Raw genomic sequence first — 20,193 nt, forward strand, 5'->3', positions numbered from 1 at the left:
GCTTGGTGCAAAGCTTATGTTGGGAACTTGGGTGGCAAAACGTTGGATGACCTAGATATCTCTATTCTCGAGTCATCTATTTACATGTGTTCATGCGGCTGATTGTGAAAGGCACGTCTCGGTCATCTTCATATAACTAGCGTTTAGTCAAATTATGGTATCGTATCTGCCTTCCACAATCCTTGGTCCAACCGACAGTCATCCCATGATGTCGAGGCCTTGTCAGGTTCTAACAGTTTCGCCAAAATTCTTCTCTAAATATAGCAAAACGGCTGCGGCAAGAATCTGGTCGTTGTGCAGGTGGTAAATATAATGATACTGTGAGGTGTACACTAATGAAACGATACCCGCATGTCGATGGGTACCACGACTGATATGAATATCACTCTCTATGCATGCATGTCATGTAGAGTATCAAAATGCAATATAAAGACGTGCCATTTTCCTGTGGTTTTTCAAGTCTTTCCCACAGGAGTTCTACCATGTGGTCGGTAATACAGTTGCGCATACATACTAACTACGTGATCATCTGCACTTTTCGCACCGCGCTGTTGGAACGCATAGTCGGAAAAATGTGCTGATTCGAGCGAGTTAGACTAGGAGTAAGACAGCGCGAATTCCTCCGGTGCAATGGTTTGGACCTGTCACCTGCACTTGATGATGGTTAGCCAAGATAACAGCAGCCGGGAACTACGGTATAACCTCGGCTTCTTCCGCTTCCACACCCCAATTTGCAATTTAAACGTTCGGAGTGCGGATGCAATACCTGTTACTGTCATGATCTGCATTATTTAGGACGTCAAGTGTCGAATCTAGTCATGACCAAGGCGGAAGGTGCTGCAAGCGGAAGAATTGGATAGTTCATTATTCCGACCTATGGATGTCAATAACCAGGAGGAGAAGAGTTTATTGCGTCACACTACACAGATGCATGGATCTCCAAGACTTATTACCAAGTACTGATTCGTTTACGCTAGCCGTTTAAGTCGACACTTGCCTTCGAAGAGTAACGGAGATGAGTTCAGTGCCTTCTCGTATACGACATGATCGGCAGTGCAACACCTCCCGCTAGTGCTGAGCACTAATTGAACCTATTCACAGGCACAACCCCTCTTTCCTGACACCATCACGCATCAACGGCCTTATGTACATCCTCGGAACGGATGGAAGTGGGTTTAGACCGGCCTTCTATACTCGAAACAAGGCTATGGCTAGGATTGTATACCTCCATGTATTTACATAAGAAGTGGCCGATGGAGCCACTATGTTCCCGACCTTCAACTCTAGTACCTTTTGGTTTCCGTCACCATGCGCGCTCCTACTCTTATTGAGATAGCACTCGTGCTTGCGAGCGGCCTTTGCGTCAACGCCGATTTGACGACAACCATCAACCCCAAATCAAACTGGGGAATCTGGGAAGGATGGGGAACGTCGCTGGCCTGGTGGGCTCAGCAATTCGGCGACCGAGACGATTTGGCAGATATATTCTTCACGCTCAAGCAGACCAAATTCGGCAGTGTTACATTGCCAGGTCTTGGCTTCAATCATGCTCGCTACAACGCCGGTGCATGTAGTTGGAACACTATTGGCACAGAGAAGATGGTCGTATCACCCAACATCAAGAGATCAAGGCAAATGGAAGGATTCTGGTTGGATTGGACGAGCTCTGACCCAAATTCTGCCAGTTGGAACTGGTGAGACAACACTTCATAGTCTTTTGACGTGCTTCACTAAGTTTGGTTGCCGGAATACAGGAATGTAGATGTCAATCAACGAAAGGCCCTTCAAAAGGCTATTGAGAGGGGTGTCGAAAAGACCGAACTCTTCAGCAACAGCCCAATGTGGTGGCAAACACGCAACCACAACCCATCCGGAGCCAGCGACGGATCTGAAAACATCCAATCATGGAATCTGGAGCAGCATGCCGTGTACATGGCAACAGTTGCTCAAGTCTTCAAGTCCAAATGGGGCATTGAATTCGAGACTGTTGACCCATTTAATGAGCCCACGGCTAACTGGTGGAAGGCCGATGGCACACAGGAGGGATGTCACATTGACGTAGCCACCCAGGCTACGATTATTGGGCATCTTGAGAAGCATCTGAAAAGCCGCTCATTGGCGACTGTGATTGCGGCATCAGATGAGTCTTATTATGACCAGGCCCGCGACAACCTCAAGAACATAGGAAGCAGCGCGCTTTCCAAGATTGCACGTGTCAACGTACACGGCTACCAGTATGGAAAAGGTGACCGTGTTGCTGTCCACGATCTAGCTGCAAAGGCCGGCAAGCCACTCTACAACAGCGAGTATGGTGATGGTGAAGCGGCCGGCCAACAAATGGCAAGCAACCTGCTGCTCGATTTTCGATGGCTCAAGCCCGTAGCCTGGGAGTACTGGCAAGTCCTTGACCAAGGTGGCTGGGGCCTGATTGACGCCGACAACGATGCCAAGACAGTGGGAGGTCCAACGCAAAAGTACTTTGTCCTCGCTCAGTTTGCCAGGCATATTCGCCCAGGCATGCAGATTCTCGATGGTGGTAGTGACTATACCGTCGCCGCATACGACGCCAGTAAATCCACTCTAGTCATCGTAGCGGTCAACTGGGGCAATGCGCAGTACCTCAACTTTGACTTGTCGGGCTTCTCGCAGCGTCCAGCCAACGGCGCAGCAGTGACTCGCTGGGCTACCCAGATCGGTACCGGTGAACAGTATGGAAAGCATAGCGACACTGTCATTAACGGAACTAAGTTTTGGTCTTACTTTGGAAAGAATGTCGTCCAGACGTTCGAGATTACGGGCATCAAGCTGTAGAGCGTAGTATGCTCCATGCGCTATGAAATAAATAAAAACTGTTTGTTTTTCAGAACTTGGTGTATTCGAGTATCTTGCTGCCCTATGAACACCCCGATGACATGATATTTGAGGGTATCTCATCCAATTCTTTGCTTTCTCCTTACCCATACTTCGTCACCGTCAGCACCAGCTCTTTGTTGGACTTCCCAAACTTGAAGTTTGTAACTGCCACGATCGGACCGTCCCGTATGTAGATCAAATGACCAGTCGTGTTTAGGGCATTGAATTCCCGAGCTTAGCACCACTCCAAAGTCCTCTATATCAAAGGGTGCGCCGTTGGAAAGAGGGTATGAAGAGTGTGGGCATTCCTGCGGATGTCGTGGTCAACATAGAGGCTGAGTTACGATTTTTTCTTTTGTTTTGCCACCTACGTGGTTCACGGCAACAAATTTTCCCTTGTACTGAAATACCATGACCTGATCTTTTGCATTGCCACCCAGATCGGGATCCTTCCAATCATCAATAGAGATCTCTGTCGCTTTGGAGCTGTCATCTTGAGGCACGTGAAATACCCGACAGCCAGATACAAATTTTCCGCCGCACGGCCGTTGCTCGCTGACTCGCATGGAGTCATCGAGATTTGGATATGACGACGCTAAACCAGCGAGAAACCAAGCATTTTGCGCTCTGGATGTGCGGACGAACGGGTTGGCGAGGAATGACATTGCCACTGGTAGCAAGGGTCCGGGACAGGGGGCTGAGTAGTGATGGAAGTGGAGGCGCCCTGGAACACGTGGAAGAGACGAGCGTTGGATGCTCAAACCCCTGTCTAGGTTGGATGACAGCAACATTAAAAGGGCCATCCATGTCGCGCATCACAATACAACATCTGCGATATGAAAGAGAGATGCGCTCTGACACGTGGGACGTGTTAATAGACTGTGAGTAAGTATGTAGAGATAGTAGATAAGGGGGGCTATAGTACTGGAAATGCCGAATGAATACTTCTTGGTATCATCAATCAGCACGCAACATTCTCTCTTCTTGCCATGTATAGCGCAATCACATTCTTTCTCGGCCTCACCATGATGCATTCTTCCACTATGATTATTTACTGTCTAGGCAAACAAGAACCCACCACCTCGACACAAGACTCAGCCTCGCACTCGTTAGCAGGATCTGCAGATGCAGCTAGCCGAAGTCAATCATTCCTCTGCCGGAGCTTCCCCGACCGCATATCTCGGCAGACCATCCTTGTACCGCCTCTTTTGCAGGTCGCGCACTAGACCCAGATCAACCAGTTTCTGGTAACAATTCAACCCCTAACTGATACCATGGCCTGCAGACGCATGATATGGTGGCAGAGTTCCAGGGCCTCGCACGAGTGATGGTGACAAAGAAAGGGGCCCTGGTGTGCGCTAGAGGGATGTGACAACACACACTAACTTCATGCTGCCTGAGTCGCTAAAGTGTAAGAAAAAATTTGTCCATACATACATATGTATGTATGTATGTATGTATGTATGTAAGCTTGAATCCGAGAATTCGGCGACATGGGACTCATCCGTTCTGGGTAGAAACAGCAATGTACGAAAGGAGTTCTACCAAACCTGCACCGAATTCGCATAGCAAATGGGTAACCAAAGTGATTAGCCCTGTCTGCCAATTAGATGCCCATATGGATCTAGGTCAAAGTATACTATGTGGTGGAGTCGCGTCATCGGGGCCCTCATTACTGCATCTGGCCTCTAGTGCCATCTCCTATCTCGTGTTCAGGTTTTGATTGCGGGGCATCCTCGCCGATCCCCCATTGTGTTAACAGCTTTTTTGCGGCTTTGGCACTTCTCATTTTTGTTCTATTATCATTCTTGCGTACTTACATTGGCTCAATCCTGCGCCGCCCGCTGCGCTATCGTCGTACTCGTGCTTGTGGCTGCAGGCTGTCTTGTCGCCTTGCTTCTTCTATTTTTTTTCTTTCTTTGCTATTTGATTTTCTAATTTAAATAAGCCCTTTGTGCGATACGAGCATGATGCCGTCGTGGTGGCCCGAAACACGGCTGGAATGGATCTTTTCCGCAGCTGCAGCGACTCAAGGAGTCGTCAATACCATCATTCAGATGTATGCTTAGATATCTTAGACAGGCCTGTTCTACTAAGATGTTTGGTTTTTCTTACTAATGCGTATGCTAGGGTCATTCTAGTCGTCTATCTACAATGGGTCAATAAACCAATATACGAGGTACTACTCCGCAACTAGTCGATTGAGCATTACTGATTGTTGCCCAGGTCCCATTATCCTACGTTATATCCTTAATTCTTTCCATCAACACCCTTGGCTGTCTCTATCAATTGGTTCTGACACTAGACGCATATCGCATTAAAAATCACATTCAGATCTTTATGCTATGTGTCGCTAATGTGTGCCTTTCAGTTGCGACCATATTGCAATATGGAGAGGTACACAATGCGTCGGCGAGAGCCGCTGTTGGCGTCAATGGAATGAACCTTCCTTTCGTGAAGAGGGACTGGGAATTCTGGAGGCGTGTGTCGCCCGGTTTGGTTGTCTGCGCTGTTGTTAGCTGTACTTGCAGCACTGTCATGTGCTTCGTCGCTGTGAAGCTCTATCGTGAATTCGCGTGGGCTTTGTATCAAGACGTCAGTCCAGACATGACCATACAATGGAAGTACATGTGCTACCAAGTTCGTATCAGTGTCTACATATCAACGCAATCGTTCCCTTGCTGACCGTTGTACAGATCTACCTAGGTTTTCTCAAGTACACACCGTATTTCGTCTTTGCCTTCATATTGATCTACGGCTTGATAAACGTGCACTATATTGAGCCAGAATTCTCTTTGACCATGGCTATCATCCCTGCCACACTTCTACATTTGGCTCTGGCCGTGTACTTTGTTCGACATGAAATCCGCATCTGCATGATCTTGGTCTTGGTAAGCCTAGTCTCTTTAACTAATACCAGTGACTGACTAACTCGGCCAAGCTCTTCCATGTGGCTAATATTGCCTACGTTATCAGCCGATTGTTGGTCTTGTATGGTCATGGGCTACTATCCAAGACGATGATGAAGGATGAGATGGTTTTCTATCTTTGCATAGCTGGCGCACTCTCTTTATTTTCGCTAGTCGCTGGAAGTGTTTGCATGTTTAACTTCAAGAAAGGGCTGAAGCATATTCTACTTGGGCAAATAAAACGCCGACCTCAGGCGCATGAGCTTGAAGATGACTATTACATCCAACGGCTCAACTACAACATTGTGCCGACGCCAGATCGGGATTCACAACGTTTCTTGGTAGATTGAGGTATGGGGGTTTTTTCTTTTGAAAAAAACATTGGAGTGTCAACAAAAAGTAAACTCAAGCACAAACACTTTCATCTGAACCGATTTTGTTTTAGAGAATGAAAGACTATTTATGCATATCACCAAGCATCCAGAAGTATAGACTGGGACGATATAAATATTCTGAATAATAATCAATCCTTGGCATGAATTCTTGTACGTATATTCAATACATGAATGTTGTACGAAACACGCGTCCTGCTTATCCCACTCTTTGCCGCCTAGTAGGTGGCCCACTTGCTAAACCAATTGAGAATATATGGTGCAGCGTCCCACTTGGTCGATCCGCCGCTCATTGAGTCGAACGGCTCGCCCTGTTCAACCCTGCTCGGCCAGCCATGGCCATAGCCCTTGACCTCCCTGTGCAGCACCAGATCTTTGTGGCCATTACATTTCCACTTAAGATCTGTCACGGTCCCATTCTCAGTAACTTCGGTCACGTAGTTGCTTTCACAGTTGTCGCGCGCAACCCACGTGTCAATCCATTCACGGACGGGGATAAAGGGTGGAGTGTTATTGCCGTTGTACGGAACAATCTTGTCACTGAGACCATGTAGGTTCAAGTAAGGAAGTGCTCGGCCCCGTAGGTCTGGTTTGCAGCCTGCTTGGTAGAGCGGCTCCGTCATGACGGCATCCGGGTAGAAGGCTCCGCCGACAGTGGAAACGGCAGCAAAGTGCTTGTTAAGGGCTGCGTCGCACATGAGAAGCGCAACCATGCTTCCTCCGTTGGATACACCAGTGGCGTAGAGGCGCTTTTCATCCACGCAAAAGGTACCTGTTAGGTTCTTCCGGATCTCATCGACGAAGATGCGGTCGTCAATAACCGAAGAGTTGGGCGCAGCAACGTCGCCTAGCCATTGCACCTGCATTACTTTGTCAGCCGAATCAAAATATCGTCCCGGGAATGATTAACTAACACCTGGAGCTTGAACGTCCATGCCGGCAGGGTATACGACAATGGAATCCTTGTTGAAGTTCGGGTCTGACAACTGGCTGATCTTCTCCATGTTCCGCGCAGGCTGCAATTGGCCGTGGAAAGCAAAGATCAGCGGCGCCGGCTTGTTATTCGAGGGAGCATAATTCGTAGGTAAATGCAAAATGTATTCCCGTTGCGTTGTTTGGCCAATAACGGATTTGGATGAAATAGTCACATTGTGGGTTGAGGTACCAGGCTTGAAGTTGATCGGCAACGAACTACCACAGCCGGGGCTTGCGAGAGCAAGGGGTGTAAGCCCTGCAAGGACACCTAGAGCGAGAGTAAGAGGAGCCATTATTGCGATCGTGGAGCGTAAGGAGGCCGATTGCCGTACGGATCATCTCAAGCCAGGTACACGCGCCATTTATACTGAACAACGGGGAAAAAACGCAACAGCTGTGGACATCCTCCTTCCGTCGCGCACGATCAGCTCAACGGTCCCAGCTCGGCCCAGCTGTCAGCCGTAGATTGCAACGGGTCAGCTTCTTTCGGCCCGTTGCTTAGTGCTGAGACGCGCTTTTATGCTCAAGATAGTAAGTAAACAGTCGGTGAACAGCATTTAATAGGGACGAGAGATGTATCGAGCCAGGCAGATGGCATGACATTTATTGACAGTTCCCCTTTCTGGTAAGCTTGTTTGAATTAGGAGGGCATGTTATAGGTCTGATTCAAGATTTTCATTGTCGAAGGTAGTTGTGATGTGTTAGGCATGTCAGCGTTGTCAAAAGGTAAGTCTAGATCAAATTAGCAACATCCCCATATCAAACCTTGCATACTGATTCTTGTTCAAACAAATGCGTACAGTTTTACCTTACACCAACTATGGCGGGATATCAACAACGTGATGTTTGGTATTTAGCATTTGGTAATTGACGGTTAACAATTTACGATCGATTACACACGCACGTCCCTAATGCGATTACTGGAGTTCAATTTATCCGATGAAACCTATCGATGAACATACAAGGTCACAATTTCTGTTCAAATATTTTGCATTTTGCATTTTGCAACACCAGCAGGGGAACTGCATAACAACGAATTTCGAACAGTGACATGCTTGGGTGCTATTTATAGTATTGGTGGGAAACCACTCGCTCATGAAACGATCCGCCTAGAGCTATCAGAACCCCGGACACACGTCCAGTAAACCTTAATTATCTCTCCGCGTTACCCTGGACTGTAAATGATGTTTTATCGGCAGAAACTGCGGACGTTTGCGGAGCAAAGTATCATCACAAAACTTCAATCAGCTTATTGCACAGGGTTTGTTTGTAGCATCACTTGGAACAGTATTAAAGTAACATACCTATACGCGAGGAAAGAAACACAGCATATGGAGAAGAAGATGTAGTAAACAATGAATGAATTATTACCAGGTAACCTGCCATGGTAACGCCAATATCCTGCTACCAAGCGTCCAATCTAATCCATCCATCATCAAAATACGCCCAATACTCCACCTCTCCCGCACCTACCTCGTTCGCAACCACAGTGGAGTTTCTCAGATGATAAAGCGGTCGCGCCGGTCGCGGCGGCGGTGGTAGTGATGGTGGTGATGTTGATGATGACGGTGGTGGCTGCAGTAGTAGCGGCGGCGACGGCGGCGGGCCTGAAATCTCAAAAACCCCATTCCGCATGCCAATCTCCTCACTCGAGCGCTGCCAATGCTTAAAGCTATGAAACCCAAATTCGTCAATATCACAATTGATATCAGTCTTGCCATTCACCTCTTTAGGCGAACAGAGAATTCCCTTCACCGTGGTCGTGGGCGTGGCCGCTACTCGCATCATGATTGTGGATGGTGGTGCCGCCAGAGACAACCCGTGTGTGGGTCGTCGTCTTGCCTATACGGCTACCGTTTGCATTGCTGTGAGCGTGGTACATACTGCTGGCGTTTTCTTCGAAGCGTTCCATTTCGCGACACTTTTCCTCGTACTTGGCAATGTACTCGTCGCGCTCGCGGTCGGCAGCGTGGCGGGCCTGGATAGCGCGCTCCTTTTGCTCACGAGCCTCGCTCAACAATGTGCGCAAAGAGGTGATTTCGAATTCAAATTCTGCAGAAGAATCCTCGTAGGATGTGACTGTCTCGGTGATCTCTTCATACTTGTGCTTCCATGCATTGAGGTCGGAGTGTGCGCGATCGCGATCGTACTTGAGGTTGGTAATCTCGGTTTGGAAGAGGGTCAGCTGTTCCTGGAGACTGGCAATCTCCGTCGTCAAATGTCCTTGCTTGATGCGAGAGTCTTCGCCCTCGCGGTATAGGACTCGATTACGTTCAGTCAGGGTAAGGATCTCAGACTTAATCTCAGCGGTGGCGATCTCAGACCGGCGAAGAGACTCCTCCAGGATATTGATACGGCGGCGACCATCTTCGACCTTGCGATGCTCGTCGTGGACATCTTGCTTGAGCTGCTCGCGTTCAATGACGATAAGGCGGTGTTCTTCACGGAAGCGATCAATCACACTGGAGAGTTCGGTGCGCTCCAGCTCGATCTCTCGGAGCTTCTCTTTAACAGAAACAACTTCACGCTTGACGTGTTCATGCTTGAGCAAGTACTCATTGGCACGAGCATCAGCTTCCTCCCACCCAGCAACCTTGACCTTGACGTCACGACGCAAGTTCTCGATAGTGAAGGAAAAGTCGTCACGCTCTGCCTCGACAGACCGAAGGGTTTCCTTGAACTTATGGAGCTCTCGCTGAACACGGTCGTGGTTCTCAGTGAGTTCAGTGAATTCACGAGTTGCCTCCTCGATCCTGAACTTGGCACGCTTCAGTTCCTCGTTCAAGCGGTCCTTGTCATGAAGGTGTTCGTCCCGCTCAAGCTCGAATAACTTGATACGCTCATTGATAGTGATGAATTCCTTGCGGGTCAGGTCGAACTTGGAGATGATTTCTGAGTGCTTGCTTTTAAGCTCGGTGTGCTCACGAACAAGTGCGCGAATTTCATTGTGATGCTTCTCCGAGTCGTGACGGGCAACGTCGCGCTCACTCTCGCAGACCTTGAGTCTTGCATACGTAGCTTCCAGCTCGGAACGAGTCCTCTCGTGTTCGCCGACCGTAAGTGCAACAGAGGCTTGAAGCTCGTGAAGCTCATGGCGGGTCAGCTCCAGTGCACGGTCGCGATCCGCAAGTTTCTTTTTATGTTCCGAAACTTGTGCGACGACAGCTGTGAGCTCAAGGATAAGCTTCTCCACCTGTCTCTTCCTCTCTCCATGCTCATGACCGTGTTGTGAGTGCTCGGCTTCCTTGCGCTGAATCTCCTCGGTGACTTCCTCAACTGTGACCATAAGCTCGTCTCTCTCGCGCAATAGAGTGTCACGCTCTGCGAGGATGCGTGCCCATGACTCTTTGAGCGAGGCAGCCTCGCGAGAAGCATTTGAAATAAGATCCATTAGAGCGAAGACCTTTCCGTCCGCCTGAGTGGTAAGCTCGCTAGACATCTTGCTACGATGTGACTGGAGAAAGCTACTAGTACGGCGAGAGGAGCTATTGAGCTGACGATTTGATCGACGGGTGGTCAGCGTTGCCATATGGCCATTGGCTTGGGATGCAAAAGAGAAGGATCGGTTGCCGGTAGGGGATGAGGGCTCCGACATGATATCTCGGCCAAGCCCGCTGGCCTTGAGCTTCATGACAGTGAGCTTCTCGGGCGTCATGTCGTTTTCGACTGGGAACATGTCGGTCATGGTGGCTATGAAATGCAACAAAAGATGAAATGGAAAAAGGTGGTTGAAGTTTAGGAAGTGGAAAACACGAGCGGCTGGCGATACTTATGCTGTCTGTAGCGGGAGTCAAGGGGCGATGAATTAGCTGATTTGATAATCTTGAAATGGCACATTGACACTTTCTACAAGAATAGCAAGCCTATCATCTGACACATGGGCTGCTCAAGGTTGACTGCAAGCAAAGAGCAACACGCATAGGTGACGCAATAAGCCCAGTGCATTTGGCGAAATAGAGCAGCCATCCTAGCTCAAGTTCGACTGACCTTTCTTTTTCGAGCAAAGCACATGCGGCAGCTCGCAATGGCGCGTCTAATGGGGGACTTGTCCAGCAGGATTGTCGGCGACTTGAGAAGTGGGGTAAGCCACGACAATGGTTTCAGCTCGTCATAAACAGCCAAAGACGACACTATGTCGGTATTTCGAGGAGGGCAAGCGATCGCATGCAGAGTAAGCGGGCCGGGGTGACGCTTAGGAGGTCGGGATGTTGAGATGGTGATGCCAAGTGCGGGTAGATCAATGGGGAGTGGACACGGCGATGCTGCACCCCGCTGATCAAATGTGGGCGAACCGGAAGAGGCCTACCACTGACTGAGCACCGCCAAGTAGTGGCTTGCTTTTTCCAGTTTCAATTGGCTTCTTGTGCTTTTCGTGACGCCTAAACGGGAACGAGCAGATGCAAGCGGATATGCCGCCAGCCCAGTTTGAGCAGACCGGGATCGACCCGCACTACTTTGGTGGAGCAACGCCAAAGCGACCAGTCGATGACACGACGTCAGCTTGTAAGGCTACGCCCACGACCGCTCATATTACCCGGCAAATGCGCGTGCTTGTGAAAATACTCTAAGTAGAGTAGGAGGCGGTTAGGTTGCGGGAGACACCGCCTCAGGCCATGGGAGCCGATGTCAGTGCCAGACGACGCCAGTGTGCAGCCGCCTTGGCAGGTGTGGGAGCGATGAAAGCGATGAGACGGGGTGGGGAGACGGTGGTATTTTGCGCTGGCAGCCAACTCATCTTCAAGGCAGAAGCAAAGGACGGAGTGAAACTGTAATTTGCCTATTTCCCGCCCCTCACATGCTTCTAGTGAGACAGGGGTTTGGACAAAAGAAAACGTTCAGATGCTTTTTCGCTGCAATTGGCGTCAGGAACAGGGCAACGTTTTTGGGGGTTCTATTGGCCGCGATAGGGTGCGTCGTCTCAACGTGGTGCACGTGTTGAGCTTTGCAACAATTCATGGTACGTACAAAGAAAATCTGAGCAGGTGATTTGGGAGCATGCTTGTCACACGCATGGACCAGAAAGAAAGTAATAGAACCGGTCGCAGGCTTAGTGCCCGACCGCAAGGCTGCTTCCCTACACCTACGGAAAGAGGCTCGATGTATGTAGATCAAGTGCTAGGTGGCAAGAGACTAAATCCACCGTCTAGCCAAGACGGTGGAAATACGACACTGGGCTCTTTCATGGGCTTATTTTGTTGACCCTTTGTGAATCACAGTAATTGTCCGCCTTCGGCACCATTTGCGTACTCCTCATCTGGCATATCGATTTCCTGTTGGGGAACAAGGATACCATCTTCGTCCTCGTGGCTGGGGGGATCATCAAAGTCGCCGTTCAACTCGGACTGCAAGTCTTGCTCTTGCTCTTGCTCCCTACTCTGGTCCGAGGTAGATTCACTTTGCCTCAAGTCATCCGCCACGCCATCCGAGTACTGGTCACCTTGACTGTCTTGCTGATGGCCGGATTCGGATTCAGCACCTGCGTCTAGTGGAGCGTCTTCTGGGCCCTGGTCCCCAATAGTGGCGCTGGTCGGCACCATGTTCTCTTCATCGACATTGTCCTCGACGTCAGCCTCAACCTCCATGTCATGTGCCTGGTTTGCCTCCTCTTCCTGTACCTGCTTCTCAAACATGGGATCCGCATCGGCCTGCATCAGGTCATGCAAGAGCTGGTCGACTTGGACAATATATCTGTCGGGGATCTGGCGTACAGTGTGACCACGCATCTTGCGGGACGCCAATGGCTTGGTAGGCTTTGTAGGCTTCGCGACTGGCAACTCAGCAGCTTTGCGACCTCTGGGTATCTTCTTCTTCTTCGCAAGAGCAGTAGCAGCAGGGGCTTGTGCTGCATTCTTGGGTGGTCGTCCTCGCCTAGCTGGCGGTGGGGCAGGCTCTCCTTTGGACACCTTGCTGGCTGGTGGAAGCCGGGTACGCAACTTAGAGGCGGTGGTGGTCGACTTGGTCGTCTTAGATTGAGCGGCCTGGCGCTTGCTCACACGAGCAGTGCCCGCCACACGCTTCAGGGCCAGGCCCTCTGCTTTGGGGGGGCGGCCACGCCTTCGTGGAGTTGGTTCTGCTATGTCGGTGACGGCTTCTACATCGTCCTTGGTGCCTTTTCCTTTGGCCTTGTTGGACGTTGCGGCCAGGGCAGCCGACTTGGACGCGTCTGGCTTGCGACCCCGACCGCGTTTTATCGGCTCGGACGCGTCTGGAAGCACGGCGTCAACTTCAGCGGTCACTTTGGAGAGTCTGCCGCGTTTCTTTGGAGGCTCAGACGCAATTAGGTTTGATTGACTAGCGCTTGTCTGGGATTTGGTTGGGCGGCCTCTCTTCTTTCTAGGTGTCGCGACAGGAGTCTCCACTGCTGCTGCTGCGTCTTTGCGATTCGTATCGTGCGCATTTTGACTCTTGGGCGGCATGTTGGATGGTTTTTGTAGCGCTGATGATGCGCGTAGAGCAGTTGAGCTTGGCAAAGTGCAAATGCAACTCTCGTAACTCAATCGCGCAATAATTATGGTGTTGATGGAAGGGGTTGGTTGTAGTAGGACAAAGTTGAGGTGGAGCACTCACCCATCTCCCCAACTAGCGTGCCTATCTGGGGAGACGCGCTATAACGTTATTCACAACGCAACTCTAACTTTGCTCTCTTACCTTGTCTATTCACAATAACTCTCTGGCTTGTTTTGGTCAATCTGATCCAATGAAACCCTACTACCAAGATTATTGTGGAATATTCTGCCTTGCTCAATCGACAACCGGAATGAAAAGGAAAGCGTCTACCATACGTCATATCGTCTCAAGTCCATGAATGTATACGTGTATGGGCAGTGTAGCGTAGTCGATACAGCAGGCAATCTCTTGCGTCCCCTTGGAAAAGTCGGCAATCTATTGGGACTGTAGGCGTGGGTCTGCCCGATAAGTCTCTCTAAGCACGTGATCACTGTTAATCCCCAAACTCCAACGTTGAGCAGCAACCTCACCACATCTGACGTCTTATCCCTATCAGTGATACTCCACGACCTAACTAAATTCTGAGCGCACTCCCATGCACCTATGTCAAACATCGAGCCAGATGAACCCGCAATAGCACATGGCCCCCTTGTTGCACTTTAAACATCATGGTCTTGAAACTCTGCTCAACTAGCACAATTGCATGTATTGAAGCCCACATATTCGGCCATTTAGTGGCTCTCAGTGGGAACTACTTTACCCCGGCACCAAGAAACACTCTTCACTAACCTCACAACAGTCAAGCCACTTGATGTGCGTCTAAGCGAGCAAATTTGCGACACATCCCCGCTCTGCAGTCCCAGTTGCGAACAAAACAAACATGCCTATGCCGTCCGTTCAGTTTTTCTAATTATGTTATAGAAAGTCATAATGGAGATATCGTCATCAAATCACAACACTAGCATCGGTGGTTTAGTGGTAAAATTAGCCGTTGCCATCTCTCCCAGAGAACAGTTTCGGCTAGCCCCGGGTTCGGTAAGTCTCATATCCAGACCAGCATTCGAAGCTTGTGCCTAACATTCAACTAGATTCCCGGCCGATGCAATCATCAATCCCTTCTTTTTTATCTTTTTTTGATTTTCCGGACTTGCCTACTTCACATAACGGTGCATTCTCTACTGTAAATGTTTTGTTGATCTATTTTTATATGGGCAGATTTCTAAACTCACCACTCAGAGAACAGAGTAACCCGGACTTTGATGATCCTCTTATCATGTTACTTGAGAAAATGCGATACTCATGATGAACAAAACAAGGACTGTCATCCTATTGTACTCAAATCCTTGAACTTTGTCTACTTTCGTAATCATATCTACTGAACAACTTGTCGCAGTCCCCTGTGCCCTAGTCTTTGCGTCTCGTTCGATAATTTCTTTACGAAATCAACCAGCAGCATCTACAACATGATGCATACACACCGAATACCCTTTGACGAAGATCTCAGATTGAGGCGCATCACACAAAACAGCGAAGGACGAAGAGGCCAGTCCCCAAATCAAGCCCTCCCCCATCCCAGCTTCTCCACACCTCACAGCAAATCCGCTTCAATGACACTCTCCACAGCCCGAGGATGCCGACTAATCCCCACAATCCTAAACCCAGCCTCGTACAGCAACCGTTCCCAATGCTCTTCCGTCCTCTCCAACCCACTCGTACAATTCATCAACTGCAAATCCAACGTCGTCATCAGACTCGTCGCCCCCTTCTTCGGCAGCACAACTTCATAGATCAAAAGCTTCGAGTACTCGGGCTTAAATGCAGCCTTCACCTGTGAAAACATGCGCACGCAGTCGGCGTCGGGCCAGTCATGCGGCACCGCGTGGAAAAAGTATGCGCGAGCGTGGAGTTGGGGTTGCGGGGTGAAGAAGTCGTAGGCCTGCTTTACGATACGCGGGTCGAGATGCTCAATCGGCATAGCGATGACTTCGGGCGTATCTTGCACAATGAGCACGTCGGTGGGGAGATCACCATGTCTTTCCAGAAGGCGTGAGGTGTCGAGGCCATGGGCACCGCCAATATCAACGAATAAAGGCTTTCCTGGTGAGATGTCGGCTCCGCAGATGATTTTGCGGGTGTCGTATACGTCGGTCCATGCCATCTTGTGGTTTCGCAGTGCTGTCATGAGACCCATGAAACTGCTGCCTTTGCCTTCTGGATCCGCTGCGCAGAGAGCGAAGAAATCTGTACCGTTGGTCATGTCGCGGTAGTTGTCGAGAGCCTGCAAGTCAATGGGCTCGCGGTAGTTGTATTTCTGAAGGAATCGGGGAAGATTGATCCCGGTGGGAATTGTGTGATCGGTGCTAAGTGTGTCAGTAGGTAAGCTATCAATGAATCAAACATCACTGTGAAAGTTCGGACATACCCGCATTGAGTGATCTGATCAGTATGCGATTCTGTGTCTCCAAGAGAAAGCGAGTAAGGCGTTGGTTTCCAGGTATCAACATTCGTTTCTTCGAGCACATAGAGTGCAGCAAGATGTCTAAAAAATCTCCCTGCGTGGTTCCATGTCAGTATCTTGTCCAATCTGATTCTTGTTCTACTCATGGTCAAAAATGTAGGCTTACGCAATAAGTTCGGCTCAATTTGCTTCTTGGCCCACTTTAGCAATTGCTCCAAGTCAACAGCCGTACCTGGCTTCTTCTTATCTGCCTCGGTCCATTTCTCCCAAATACCCAGATCAAGAGCAACCTGAATACCAGCAATAAGCACAGGTGTCTCTAGCGAAAGCCTCCAACCTTGTTCAAACGGCGTCTCGAGACGATTCAGCAAGCGTCGAGCGGCTTCTTTGGCTTCATACCGTCGTGCATCGTCTGCAAACTGTGTGGGTCGGATGGAATCCAAAGACTGTATCACGTTCTTGGAATAGTCTGGCACTCGCATGGTAATTGCAGTCAATTGATTGAGTTTGCTCAGGGGATATGTTTATGTGTTGTGATCAGGGAAGGCAAGATGGGTTGCTTGAGAATACTTATGGTTCATTTCCGCGGCTGCAACGGGCCAGAGCTATTGAAGACACTAATACCCCCTCCTCAAATGCAGTCGCATGTGGCGCGCAAGACTATAGCCTTGGCAATTGTGGATAGGATGCAAGGGGGTATTCCTTCGCGTATGTAGCATTCTATAGGGGTTGATGACTCGTGTAGAAGGATTGCCCCCTGCTGGTGATTCATTCTATCTTGCAGACTGTGATGTCCTGGACCGTTTCACGCAGCACTTGGGTGCTTTGGAGGCGAACTCGTAGCTTGCAGTCTACTGCTAGACTTTTCATTTCTATCTATTGTCTTTTTGTAATAATCATGTCAAACCAACTTGCTGGAGGTGGATCTGGAGAGCGGACAGCTCGAATACGACCTCTAGTAGTAGCTGCAGCAATCCAGCCTCTGTAAAGTTGAAATCGCCAATTGTATGTTGCAGGTCAGGAGGAATTCATATTCTTTCACTCCCATCATTTACTCAAAGCGCGCGTCTTGGGTGTCCTTTTTGACTTGCCGCTTCTACAGAACAGCGCCACTGCGACGCGGATGAAGCAACTGAAGGGTCTGTAACCAACTCGACAATGCTCTCTCTCCTGGCAGTCTCCATGTCACTCATTTTCGTCTCAAAATCCGTCATTTTGTAAATCTCGAAGCCGCTTTTCTTCTTCTTGTGTAATGGGTTCGAATAGGTGCGAGAGTATTTCGACGAGTAATCGCTAGTGTATTTTCTCGTTGCCCAGGCTTCTGCTCTGAAGAGACCGTTTATAACTGGTGCGTTAACAGCGAAAATTGATACAACCTTTGGTGAGGCGTCAGAACAGCTCGATATCAACCGTAAACAGTTGTTTGAACTTACCGCCTCACGTTGCGCCCATACTGAGGCGAGAGCTACTTGAACAGAAGTTCCTATTGACAAAATACAGCGGGCTGTAGCCATTCCCATGACAAAAAGACCAAGGGAAAGTAGGAAAACGATTCTGATCTTTCTGTCGGCAGAATTTAGCAAGAAGAAAATTTGCTTTTGGTGCAAACCGCAATAACTCACCGCCAAAGTCTGATATGTGAGTCTTTGAGCATCCAAAAAGGCACTACAATCAACAATGCATCAACCCTACCGTTTTGTTAGCTTGTTGTTATACGATTTAATGAGATTACCTACAAGACATTGCCTACTGCAATGACAATGTTGATGACAACACCAGCCGAGCATTCCTTGCCAGGGTCAGGAAGAATTTGCCAGTTTCTTTTCAACGGCAAACAATGCGTTGTCTGTGTGATAATTGCCGCGATACATGCGGCAATCGACACACCTCCAATCATTTGCACGTATTGGTATAGAGGCGTGTCTCTCCTACAAACTATAGTAAGTATAAGTTGTTTCCTCGAGGCAGCAAAGCTTACGTGAAACGAAGGAACAGAACGATGATACAGCCCTTAAGACTCCAGACGAGGAAGATCAGGAAGTAAAAAGAGGCAAACATCGCCTTTGCACCTTCTCGCATGGACTTCCGTGTTGCAGGCGGAAGTGCTTCGCGCTGTTCCTGTGTCATCGCTATTGGAGCTCCAGTTACATCTTGGGAGGTTCAGTCCGATATCTCTATGCAAAGACATTTGTCGGTATCGCGAACTTACTGAGAAACTCTACCATTGCATAAATCATGGTGAAGAAGACCCAAGACGAGAACGCAAAAAAATCATCCCAATAAAAACCTCGCCATCCTGCAATCTTCCATCTTGCGAAAAACCGCAATAGAATAATGGCACTGCCAATGGCATATTCAACCCGGCATTCGGTAAGTATCGCATTGGGATCCAGCATGTTTCTGACGCACTGTTAAGGCGTGTGAGTAGTATACTGATAAAGTCAAGGCAAGCTCGCTCGCCGTGCGATCCTATATGAGGCTCCATTTTCGGAGATGCACATATGATTTCAGAGGCCCGACGTCCAGTGCTCCATGCCCTTAATGCGGACGGATGCAGCAGATAGTAACTTGGCGAAGGATTCTATATCAGGGGTCGGGTGCGCCGTTGGATGGTATGTGGAAATCAGTTGGGTTACCCATTCACAGCTCTCCCCGAATGACGAACGCTCCTCTTCCAACATAAAAGGACGATCACAAGAAGGGCCACCTTGTACTACGTGAGCTGCCCCTCCAATTACTACTGCTCGGCATCCGCGGAACATGATAAATGGGAGGAAACTCAGAAATAATTCATGCGACCTCGCTTAGCAGAATAATGACTCGTGATGGTGTGAGTGAGAAGAAAGAATTGTGGAGCAGGAACTATAGTAGGAGGGAAAAAAGAGCCGTGGTGGATGCGGCATTGCGGCGTTGCGGCGCGGATGCGGCTGACCCATTACACTGGTCCTCACCTACAAGTTCGCAACGTCTATCGTATACACATAGGGATTAGTATTGTTTAATAGAACGGCTCATGGTATGCAGTGTTTTCAGCGGCTCATCCCATACCCTCAGTTACAAATCCTGTTGGAGGTAGCCATACATGCATCGACGATACCCTCCGCGGAGGCGGCTAGAACAAAGGACAAGGACTCGAAAACTGCTGTAATCCCTGAGCATCAGAGTATGCTTTAGGTACACATATACTGTGAGGCTAGACAGTTCTACTTCAGGGTATAACTCCTCCAGTCGGTTGTTCCAACAGCTTAGGGGTCGGAAAGCCCGCAACTACTGTCGACCTTTCAAGCAAGTGATCGCTACGAAGGATTTGATGCGTGTTTCAACACTGCACTCTAGCTCCTGCAGCGGCAGTTGATAGCCAACGAGCAGAGTGTCGGAGATTATCATGCCCTGTTGTTGGGAGCAGGAGCTTGGCTGAAGCCCAGGATTGTTACACGACCTCAGAGGCATACTGATTCGTCTTGGTCAATATCATCTCAAAATATCATACACAGCACCCCCCCCCCCTTCCCCCCAAAAAATCCCAACACGACACCTAATGAAGACTCTCCTACGTGTCCATGTCACAAAATCCAACTCCCATCTCTACTCTTGCATCTGAATTCCACGTGTATCATCCAACCCTTTGCATCACCCAGCCGCTTCAGGTTCTTCAAAATAGTAATATACTCCCTCGGTTTCATAGGCGTATCCGTGTCAAATACGAATACCAGTCTATTCAGTTTCAAATGCAGATACTGTGTCTCAAGCGCCAACGCATGGCACGATGACATGAGACCGAGTCCGATGTCATGAAGTGGGAAACACATCTCCGATTCGTTGTAGGTGAGTGACGAGGTAGGTGAAGTTAGAGCGTAAAAGTAGATGAGATTGCGGATTTCTCCCGGAAGACCAAGGAGGAAGGGGATTTCCGTGGATGATGTGGTAGATGGTGTAGTGGTGGGGCTGGCTTCTAGTGGACCGAGGAGCTTGAGATGATGCTTTTTAGCTTTTGGTCGGGATTTGCCTATCTTTGTGGGATTCTGGAAGGAGAGCTCGTGTGAGTGAGAAGAGTTGCAAGCGTCTTAAAGTCATAGCGCTTCATCGGAAAGGCATGGTTGTTATGATGGAGGAGGCTGAAGAAGCATCTTTGCTATCGTTGATGTATTGCGGGTGTTAC

The 20,193-nt window shown here is 49.1% G+C and overlaps 9 protein-coding genes across 9 annotated transcripts; 3 read left to right on the forward strand and 6 right to left on the reverse strand.

Moving 5' to 3' along the window:
* Positions 1-1,296: 1,296 nt before the first annotated feature.
* On the forward strand, positions 1,297-2,833 carry COCSADRAFT_178809 (glycoside hydrolase family 30 protein). Its single transcript, XM_007698622.1, has 2 exons — positions 1,297-1,694; positions 1,755-2,833. Exons 1-2 carry the CDS (start codon positions 1,309-1,311, stop codon positions 2,809-2,811), a joined length of 1,443 nt encoding a protein of 480 aa, XP_007696812.1. The 5' UTR covers positions 1,297-1,308; the 3' UTR covers positions 2,812-2,833.
* Positions 2,834-2,866: 33 nt separating this feature from the next.
* Positions 2,867-3,573, reverse strand: COCSADRAFT_33947 (uncharacterized protein). The gene is made up of 2 exons (XM_007698312.1): positions 3,225-3,573; positions 2,867-3,161 (listed from the first exon to the last, which is right to left on the reverse strand). The coding sequence occupies exons 1-2, from the start codon at positions 3,516-3,518 to the stop codon at positions 2,931-2,933; spliced, it is 525 nt and encodes a 174-aa protein (XP_007696502.1). The 5' UTR covers positions 3,519-3,573; the 3' UTR covers positions 2,867-2,930.
* A 1,058-nt stretch (positions 3,574-4,631) lies between these two features.
* COCSADRAFT_135669 (uncharacterized protein) lies at positions 4,632-6,296 on the forward strand. Its single transcript, XM_007698623.1, has 5 exons — positions 4,632-4,912; positions 4,984-5,032; positions 5,080-5,493; positions 5,550-5,744; positions 5,795-6,296. The coding sequence occupies exons 1-5, from the start codon at positions 4,821-4,823 to the stop codon at positions 6,110-6,112; spliced, it is 1,068 nt and encodes a 355-aa protein (XP_007696813.1). The 5' UTR covers positions 4,632-4,820; the 3' UTR covers positions 6,113-6,296.
* A 52-nt stretch (positions 6,297-6,348) lies between these two features.
* On the reverse strand, positions 6,349-7,440 carry COCSADRAFT_110454 (carbohydrate esterase family 1 protein). Its single transcript, XM_007698624.1, has 2 exons — positions 7,084-7,440; positions 6,349-7,014 (listed from the first exon to the last, which is right to left on the reverse strand). Exons 1-2 carry the CDS (start codon positions 7,420-7,422, stop codon positions 6,373-6,375), a joined length of 981 nt encoding a protein of 326 aa, XP_007696814.1. The 5' UTR covers positions 7,423-7,440; the 3' UTR covers positions 6,349-6,372.
* A 1,256-nt stretch (positions 7,441-8,696) lies between these two features.
* COCSADRAFT_284587 (uncharacterized protein) lies at positions 8,697-9,487 on the forward strand. The gene has a single exon (XM_007698625.1). It carries the CDS (start codon positions 8,916-8,918, stop codon positions 9,387-9,389), a length of 474 nt encoding a protein of 157 aa, XP_007696815.1. The 5' UTR covers positions 8,697-8,915; the 3' UTR covers positions 9,390-9,487.
* Positions 9,488-11,227, reverse strand: COCSADRAFT_284592 (uncharacterized protein). Its single transcript, XM_007698626.1, has 3 exons — positions 11,117-11,227; positions 9,778-10,907; positions 9,488-9,689 (listed from the first exon to the last, which is right to left on the reverse strand). Exons 2-3 carry the CDS (start codon positions 10,812-10,814, stop codon positions 9,587-9,589), a joined length of 1,140 nt encoding a protein of 379 aa, XP_007696816.1. The 5' UTR covers positions 10,815-10,907; positions 11,117-11,227; the 3' UTR covers positions 9,488-9,586.
* Positions 11,228-12,106: 879 nt separating this feature from the next.
* COCSADRAFT_33950 (uncharacterized protein) lies at positions 12,107-13,705 on the reverse strand. Its single transcript, XM_007698313.1, has one exon. It carries the CDS (start codon positions 13,543-13,545, stop codon positions 12,340-12,342), a length of 1,206 nt encoding a protein of 401 aa, XP_007696503.1. The 5' UTR covers positions 13,546-13,705; the 3' UTR covers positions 12,107-12,339.
* A 1,318-nt stretch (positions 13,706-15,023) lies between these two features.
* Positions 15,024-16,516, reverse strand: COCSADRAFT_351772 (uncharacterized protein; the record flags this gene model as incomplete). The annotated part of the gene is made up of 3 exons (XM_007698627.1): positions 15,024-15,936; positions 15,999-16,128; positions 16,177-16,516. The coding sequence occupies 3 exons, from the start codon at positions 16,514-16,516 to the stop codon at positions 15,165-15,167; spliced, it is 1,242 nt and encodes a 413-aa protein (XP_007696817.1). The 3' UTR covers positions 15,024-15,164.
* Positions 16,517-17,084: 568 nt separating this feature from the next.
* On the reverse strand, positions 17,085-18,654 carry COCSADRAFT_351784 (uncharacterized protein). Its single transcript, XM_007698628.1, has 6 exons — positions 18,244-18,654; positions 18,013-18,184; positions 17,771-17,962; positions 17,657-17,722; positions 17,468-17,597; positions 17,085-17,410 (listed from the first exon to the last, which is right to left on the reverse strand). Exons 1-6 carry the CDS (start codon positions 18,428-18,430, stop codon positions 17,090-17,092), a joined length of 1,068 nt encoding a protein of 355 aa, XP_007696818.1. The 5' UTR covers positions 18,431-18,654; the 3' UTR covers positions 17,085-17,089.
* Between the last annotated feature and the right edge of the window lie 1,539 nt (positions 18,655-20,193).

Source organism: Bipolaris sorokiniana, assembly GCF_000338995.1.
Source record: "Bipolaris sorokiniana ND90Pr unplaced genomic scaffold COCSAscaffold_3, whole genome shotgun sequence".
Taxonomy (NCBI): Eukaryota; Fungi; Ascomycota; class Dothideomycetes; order Pleosporales; family Pleosporaceae; genus Bipolaris; species Bipolaris sorokiniana.

Bases quoted from the DNA above. Each gene is read 5' to 3' on its own strand.
- COCSADRAFT_178809 (XM_007698622.1), top strand. From the start codon at position 1,309: ATGCGCGCTCCTACTCTTATTGAGATAGCACTCGTGCTTGCGAGCGGC. The intron at 1,695-1,754 runs GTGAGACAACAC...GCCGGAATACAG, and splicing joins AATTCTGCCAGTTGGAACTG to GAATGTAGATGTCAATCAAC.
- COCSADRAFT_33947 (XM_007698312.1), bottom strand. From the start codon at position 3,518: ATGTCATTCCTCGCCAACCCGTTCGTCCGCACATCCAGAGCGCAAAAT. The intron at 3,162-3,224 runs GTAGGTGGCAAA...CGACATCCGCAG, and splicing joins AATTTGTTGCCGTGAACCAC to GAATGCCCACACTCTTCATA.
- COCSADRAFT_135669 (XM_007698623.1), top strand. From the start codon at position 4,821: ATGATGCCGTCGTGGTGGCCCGAAACACGGCTGGAATGGATCTTTTCC. The intron at 5,033-5,079 runs GTACTACTCCGC...ATTGTTGCCCAG, and splicing joins TCAATAAACCAATATACGAG to GTCCCATTATCCTACGTTAT. The intron at 5,745-5,794 runs GTAAGCCTAGTC...AACTCGGCCAAG, and splicing joins TCTGCATGATCTTGGTCTTG to CTCTTCCATGTGGCTAATAT.
- COCSADRAFT_110454 (XM_007698624.1), bottom strand. From the start codon at position 7,422: ATGGCTCCTCTTACTCTCGCTCTAGGTGTCCTTGCAGGGCTTACACCC. The intron at 7,015-7,083 runs GTTCAAGCTCCA...AAAGTAATGCAG, and splicing joins TATACCCTGCCGGCATGGAC to GTGCAATGGCTAGGCGACGT.
- COCSADRAFT_284587 (XM_007698625.1), top strand. From the start codon at position 8,916: ATGATTGTGGATGGTGGTGCCGCCAGAGACAACCCGTGTGTGGGTCGT.
- COCSADRAFT_284592 (XM_007698626.1), bottom strand. From the start codon at position 10,814: ATGACCGACATGTTCCCAGTCGAAAACGACATGACGCCCGAGAAGCTC. The intron at 9,690-9,777 runs GCGTGACGACTT...GATGCTCGTGCC, and splicing joins CTTCGGTCTGTCGAGGCAGA to AATGAGTACTTGCTCAAGCA.
- COCSADRAFT_33950 (XM_007698313.1), bottom strand. From the start codon at position 13,545: ATGCCGCCCAAGAGTCAAAATGCGCACGATACGAATCGCAAAGACGCA.
- COCSADRAFT_351784 (XM_007698628.1), bottom strand. From the start codon at position 18,430: ATGCTGGATCCCAATGCGATACTTACCGAATGCCGGGTTGAATATGCC. The intron at 17,963-18,012 runs GTAAGCTTTGCT...TATAGTTTGTAG, and splicing joins GTTCTGTTCCTTCGTTTCAC to GAGAGACACGCCTCTATACC. The intron at 17,723-17,770 runs GTAGGTAATCTC...ACAAAACGGTAG, and splicing joins ATTGCAGTAGGCAATGTCTT to GGTTGATGCATTGTTGATTG.